This window comes from Pantherophis guttatus, chromosome 9 (genome assembly GCF_059756535.1).
Source record: "Pantherophis guttatus breed Tessera chromosome 9, ASM5975653v1, whole genome shotgun sequence".
Taxonomy (NCBI): Eukaryota; Metazoa; Chordata; class Lepidosauria; order Squamata; family Colubridae; genus Pantherophis; species Pantherophis guttatus.
In genome coordinates, this window is record NC_142071.1 from 476,283 (window position 1) to 483,006 (window position 6,724).

At 48.3% G+C, this 6,724-nt stretch overlaps 1 protein-coding gene across 1 annotated transcript; it reads right to left on the reverse strand.

Annotated features, from left to right (window-relative positions):
• Nucleotides 1-1,761: 1,761 nt before the first annotated feature.
• Nucleotides 1,762-3,760, reverse strand: TIMCC (TIM double twin CX3C motif chaperone). Its single transcript, XM_034430672.3, has 3 exons — nucleotides 3,559-3,760; nucleotides 3,226-3,366; nucleotides 1,762-2,759 (listed from the first exon to the last, which is right to left on the reverse strand). The coding sequence occupies exons 1-3, from the start codon at nucleotides 3,643-3,645 to the stop codon at nucleotides 2,571-2,573; spliced, it is 417 nt and encodes a 138-aa protein (XP_034286563.1). The 5' UTR covers nucleotides 3,646-3,760; the 3' UTR covers nucleotides 1,762-2,570.
• Between the last annotated feature and the right edge of the window lie 2,964 nt (nucleotides 3,761-6,724).

The window sequence follows — 6,724 nt, forward strand, 5'->3', positions numbered from 1 at the left end:
AGTATATAAACAGCCCTTCTTTAGGTTAGCCTTTGCTACCTCCAGTACCATATTAAATAATTAGTGCTTTAACAAAAAAAAAATGTATCTCAGACCTATTCAATACTCTATGAAAAAGTTTGAGCACTAGGCTGCGATCCATTAAGAAGTTGGAACATCTAGGCAACCCTGGCTGATCCCCGGAAAGGATCAGACCAGGCTAGTACCTGAATGGAGGTGGCTACAGAGCCCTGGTTGAAAAATATCCTGGAAGCTATTGTAAACCACTTCCTACCCTAACAACTGTGCAAGGGTGACTTGGAAGTCACTGGACACTTTATGAGGTTTCCCACCATCATCAGGGTTGAATTCATTTTATAGTAATCTAGAAATTGCTGAAATAATTAAGAATGCAGCCCATAGAAAATTCAGGCAACAATAGTTTAATCATTTAAAATGTATTTAATCACATCTTTAGAAAATAATTTATATTCAAAGATATGGAAAAAACGGGTGGCAATTTCTTCTTGAAATCAATATTGGGATCTTAAGCTGATTGCTGATCAATATTTTTCCAACTCATAAGTAATATTTTCTATTTTACTAACAAGCCAGAAGATTCCCAAGCAGCAACCTCAATATCCAAAGGTTCTGTGGATTATGGAGCCATTGTGGATTGGAGCAGTGCACAATTGTTCAACTCTAGGCAATCTGCACAATACTTAAGACAGTTATAAGCAATGCAATGCTGACTCGGGGAATTAGCTTGAATTTCCAGAAATCACTGCAGATTGATTGGACCAGAGAAATAGGATTTGCATTAAATAAACATGTTCTTCTGCACAAACAGAACATTTATTTATTTATTTATTTATTTATTTATTAGTCCAATTTATATGCCACCCTTCTCCGTAGACTTAGGGCGGCTTACAATGCATTACAGCAATAGCCTGCATACTTTTTTGTATATACCTGCTTATTAGGGCTTTCGGCCCCCCCTAAGCGGTGTTGTTCTATACAAAGTTGGCTTATTGCCCCGACAATCCAGGTCCTCAATTTACCTACCTCGAAAGGATGGAAGGCTGAGTCAACCTTGAGCCTGGTGAGATTCAAACTTGCACTAGTTGCAGGCAGCTGGCAGCTAAGTGCTAGCACTTAACAGCACTTTAGTCTGCTGCACCACCAAGGCTCTTCCCCAGAGGCTCCTCAGTGTCTTCAGTGTCTTCTCCCAAATCCAGCCAAATATCTTTTCCATTCAGCCAGAGCTGAGCTACCATTTGACTCTACAGCCAGGAGCAAACAGCTAAACGCAAAGTAGTAAAGACAAGAGCTAGTTATGGAATGCTGAGCCCTTAAAGGTGTGTGCCATGGCCATCCCTAGGTCAGCAAATGGACTTCGGTGAGAGAAATCGATCCGAAAAGGCTGCTCCCTGTGTTGGCTGGTATTCCAGCTCTATTTCCACACCTGACTTTCTTGCCCCTTCACAATCTATGGGACTATTCTAGGTCACAAGGCCTTAAGCATCATGACAATTCACTCCATTAAAAAGTGGAATAATCACTTTTGCCAATCACTCACCGGCATTTCCTTTCCTTTTATATATGCACTACCCCTAATTATTCTGCCCTCACATTCAGCAATGAAGAGAAGGAACCATTCTTTCCAGCTCACTTTTCCAAGTAAGAAACCCTGAGAGTAGCCAATAAGGTTACACGGCCAAATACAGAAATTCTCCATATCGAAATGAACACAGACCAAAAGCAAATAATGTGAAACGCTACAAGATTTTAAGAATTTAATAAACATTTGTTTGGGAGTGACTTAGAAGATCTCACATATTTTGACAGCTAAATTCACATTTTGATGTCGCATTTTTAAACCCCCTTATAATCTTCATTTCTGTCTCACTCGGCAAACTTAAGCAACACAGCTTCCCAGGTTCCGATGGCTCCTTTCCTGCTTGAATCCCTCATGAGTGGGTGGCAAAACATGCCAGCTGCCAGTGACAAAACCTCTGCTTAGATCTGGCCCAGACTTGGATATGCACACAAGTGCATTTCCCCCTACTCAGGACGTATTAAGGCACACACATCCATATCTGCTGCCTGGACAAAGAAAAGAAAAACCTGCCTGATTTGGATGAAAGCACAAATAGAAGCTCCCAGCAGCTTTGGAGAATTCAGGTGGTTTAATATTGTATCTTCTGTCACTCAATTACATCACAAGACCAAGAACAAACCATCTCCTTGAGCAGGATTGTAGGAATAGCCATTTTGTGTCTTTATACAGCACCAGAGGTATTAATTTTAAGGGGCCTAAGTGAATCTGCTCTGCTAAGACAATAGGTGAGCAAACTTTAGGGTTGACAACGAAGCACCTTCTCACCTCTCCTTCCCCATTTTCACCACAAGGATGAGGAGAGTGGGTCAAAACAAGGCAGGGAAATTCCCTGGTCTCATAAACATATCCATGAGCCAGGAAAAACCCAACCGCCTGTTTCCCATTCTGATATTCCCACTTTTCTTTCCCAGTTTCATTGAGTTCATGGCACCCTTCCTAGCCGGACCTGGGTTTACGCGCAGAGGGAGGACTACTGAGCGATGCCGGCCAGGCTCTCCTTCATCTTCTTGGTCATGCTGGGGATGAGATGAACGTGGTCATCCACACACTTCATCACACAGTTCTCCAGCTGCAGCTTCACCTGCGATTCTTTGCTTCCTGAGTCCAAGGCGTCCTTGGCTTTGTCGTTGCAGTGCATTGTGCAGCGAGAGAGGCGGCTCTGTGGGGGAGAACCAGAGAGGTGGGTCCAGAGGAGCACCGCCAGAAGGCTCCCTGCACATGCAACAGGAAGATCAGCTGATCCCGGATGCCTAAAAGGAGAAGCTTCCTTGGAATTCAGGGTCGGGGGACCTTTGGGGTGCGGCCCAAGCCTCCCCCCCCCCGAGGGGCGATGGTGCAAAGGATTCTGCCGCCACCCCTTAATTCAGCAGGGATGCCCAGAGAAAGGCAAGCAAGTCAAGAGGGCAGCCGGGACAGCCCGGTCGACCCCTCTGACCGCAAACCCCCCACCCCCAGAGCTTGCAGCCCTTTAGCCACGGGGCCCAGAAGTCATGGGGGGCGCTGCATGGGAGGAAGGGCCGAGGAGAGGGAGGGAGACCGGATCCAAGGGCCGGACGGGATCCTGAGGAGAGCGGCGGCCAGAGAGAGAGGGGGGGAGGGAGACCCTCCGCCCGCGGCCTGCTCACCTGGAAGCGCTCCAGCTCCTGGGTGACCAGGGCCTGGGCCTGGGCCAGCGGCGCGTGGCAGCGCTCGATGCACTGGTGCACCTGCTGCATGGAGGCCCGCTGGTTCTCGCAGCACGTGGCGCTGCAGCGGAACATCAGGCCCTGCAAGGAGGAAGCGGCGCTCCGGTCAGGCCCCGCAAGGACCGAGGGAAGCGCCGCGGGGCCCCGGCCCGCCCCGGCCTCCTGCCCGGCTCCAGCGCCGGAGGGGCGGCCGCGTGGCTGGGCCGGCGGCCCGCTCTCCCCGGAAGAGCCGCGCCCGCCCAACGCCCAACGCCCAACGCCCGCCCGGCCGACCTGCATCTTGCGGATGTGCTCCCGCTCCAGGCCCTGCACCATGCCGTCGATGGCCTCCTGCACCCGCAGCTGCTGAGCCTCCGCCATGCCGGACGGGGAGCGCAGCGGACAGACCCCCCTCCCCTCCCCTCCCCACGGGCAGAACCGGCGCTGCAGAGCAGGGAGGGGCCGCCTGCACGAGCCCCGCCCCGGATGCCCGCCCCGCCCCCTCCGCAGGAGCCAGGTGTGATGCTGGGGGGAGGAGGGCGGGGGGCGTCTGAACAGAAGCCGCAGAAGCTCCCCAGGCGTGGCTCCGGGGGTCCCCATCACCGCAAGCTTTTAAGAAGAGGCCGTTCAGCCCTTTGCCTGGACTGGTGTAGCGGAGGGGGTTGGACTAGAAGACCTCGGAGGTCCCTTCCAGCCCTTTGCCATTCGGATCAGCGGACTTTGATCTTGGGGGGGGGCGGGGCGGGCAGGGCTTCCCCTCATGTCAGGCGTCCGTAAGCGTACCATCCCTGTCCCAATGTCCCTTTTTATTCGTATCCATTTCATGTTTATACTTTTATCTGATATCATATATATGCTTGACAAATAAAATAAATAATAAACAAATAAAACGTCACCCCCTAGTCCTTCTTTTCATTAAACTAGACTCTTCCAGTTCCTGCAACTGTTCTGTAGCTTTTAGCCTCCAGCCCCCTTAATAATCTTTGTTGCTCTTCTCCGCACTCTTAAGATTTTAGTGTCTTTTTTCCATTGTGATATAATCATGAATTAATCCTGATTGCATCACAGTATAATCATATCATATGATTACATCACAATTATTTCATGATTGTGTGATGTGATGTAATCATGAAGCAATCATGAGTCAAATCACACCAACAAAGAGCTCCCTCTCTTATTTGTGCAAGAGTTTAGCTACAGCTCGGCCTTTTTGTCCCTCCCTTTGTAGGCATTCCTGTTTTCCATCATGGTTTTATTTCTCCTTTGGCCTCGGATGGAGCCCCGGCGTTTCAGATTGCACTAGCTGGTTGATTATTGCCTAAGTGATCATTTTGAAATATCTAGGTTACTCCATTGAGTCAGAACATGTGTAATAAATAAAGAGCTACACAATGCATCACCGTTGTGTACCATTTGCTTACAAGTAAATCCTGCTCAGCAAACAATTTGGTGCTTTAAGGGAAGGCTGTCGGGAAGGAATGGCAATTGTAAAGCAAGCGCAATCTGGAAAGGCCTCTGTTTTGAAAGTTTCCTGTAAGTTTGTCCCCTTCCTTAGCCTCAGGCTGAAATCTGCAACTGGTTGACCTACCCAACCGGTCTGTTGTGAAGATTGCCTAAATCAAGCAGAAGTACTTTATAAACCTGAAGTAGATGCTAAGTATTATGAGCTGTCAAAGAACTTAAATTAACATGGAACCTAAACGGGAAGAGAGGTCTCTTTCTTGCAAGGCTAATGGTTGCTGCTGAAAAGACACATTATGTCTTCAAAGTGTCTCTTGCAGACATTAACTCATTTACAGTTCTTGCAAAAACTCCATCCTGTCCAAATACAATTTGGGGCAGCCAACAGTTCAGAATAGGTGGAAGAGTAGCCACAACTGAGCCAGTATGTGCAATGAGGGGTCAAGAGGCTCAGGAAACCCCAGACAGACAGAGCACACAACATCCTGGAAACCCGGGAAGGAAGCTGAGGCCACATCCCACTCTGGCCTGAGAGAGCCATTGATCGACTTTCTTTGAAAACCTTGGCCTGGTTGCCCAGTCACATTTACTTCTCCTGAATGAACAATGGCACCACTCAGGGCCGGAGGTTGGGCTCCAGTCCAGGCAAGAAGGCCAGCGCTGAAGTCAGCATCCTTGGGGTGGCAGCCAATGCGCCTCTCTCCACACAGCGGGGCACCGGGCTTATGGAAAGTGCCCAGGTGAAGCCTTTCTGGAGCTGCTACCTGCTGAAAATCTGAAACTCACTCCTGTGTTTCCTTCTTCTCTGGTCTAAGTAGAATCAGGGTTCTTTGGAGCCTTTTTGCAGCCTAAATAAGTACAAGTTCTGAAAAATATTGACAATCATCTCCAAGCTTCTGAAAATAGATCACAGTGAGTTACGGCTTGATGGAACTACTCTCCATGTCAAGAAAAGAAATGTGTTTCATTGTTTTATCTGTCTCCATGGTGTGATCTCTCCAAAGGCTGAGCAAGAAATTCTGAAAAGTAGATGCTAAAAGAGATCACTGCTGTTGTTTCCAGCTGACTGAAAAGGACAATGGGGGGGGCGGGGGGGAAGAAAGAGAAATGAAGACATAGGGGAGGAAAGATAAAATAACAGAAAGAAGGCCACGAAGAAACAATGTTTAAAAGAGATAAGATATGTATATGTTGTATGTTATGTGAATGTCATATATGTTATAATAAAATTACAAATTAAAAAAGGGGGTTCCAGCAGGGGGAGCCACAGACAAAGTTTTGTCCCGGAAATAAAGATTTGGTCCTTTCAAGTGTGCTGCAATGTTTTGGTTTTACTTTCCAAGTTTCCTTCCTTTCTTTGCCAGCAAGTCCTTTGTCCAGCTTCTTCCGAGGTCCTTGACCAGCGCTTGATCAGAGTTTCAGAGTTTTATTTCCAATTGAATGAATGATGGGAGCCAAAGGGGAGCCTGGGCTATTTTCATGCAAAACAGAAAAGCCTGCAAGCTGTGAGCCCATCTCTTGTCCCCAGCCAGTTACCTTCAGGTGAAGTCACGAAGCCAACTGACCTCCCCCAGGATCTGTCCCAAAGGAGGGACTCAGAAGGAGACTGCAGAGAGGTCTACAGAGCACCGTCAGGAAGGCCACGATGGAAACTGAAGCTCTGCTCCTTTTTTTATGTCGTAATGTGCACTTTCAGTCACACCATCACAGCCGCTATTTTGATTTTTCTGAACATAGCAGGTGGATGTGCCTGTAAGACGCTCCTAATGGCAGGATTGCTCTGCTTGAAACTCAGGAAGGCCAGCTGAGATGCTCCTTGGAAGTTCAGATTAGATATAAAGTCATTGTCGACTGCCATGTCTAAAATCCACAGGGAGGGTAAAAAGAAGGCAAGAGGGTGGCTGCAACTACACTACCCCTCCCCTTTCTACATGCAATATACGAAGTCTGGAACTGAAGGCAGCTTCGAAGCTCTGTTAGGTCCGAAGGCTGCCCTGTT

Coding starts and splice junctions, on each gene's coding strand:
- TIMCC (XM_034430672.3), bottom strand. CDS start 3,645: ATGGCGGAGGCTCAGCAGCTGCGGGTGCAGGAGGCCATCGACGGCATG. Junction 3,367..3,558: donor AGCACATCCGCAAGATGCAG/GTCGGCCGGGCG, acceptor TCCTCCTTGCAG/GGCCTGATGTTCCGCTGCAG. Junction 2,760..3,225: donor AGGAGCTGGAGCGCTTCCAG/GTGAGCAGGCCG, acceptor TCTCCCCCACAG/AGCCGCCTCTCTCGCTGCAC.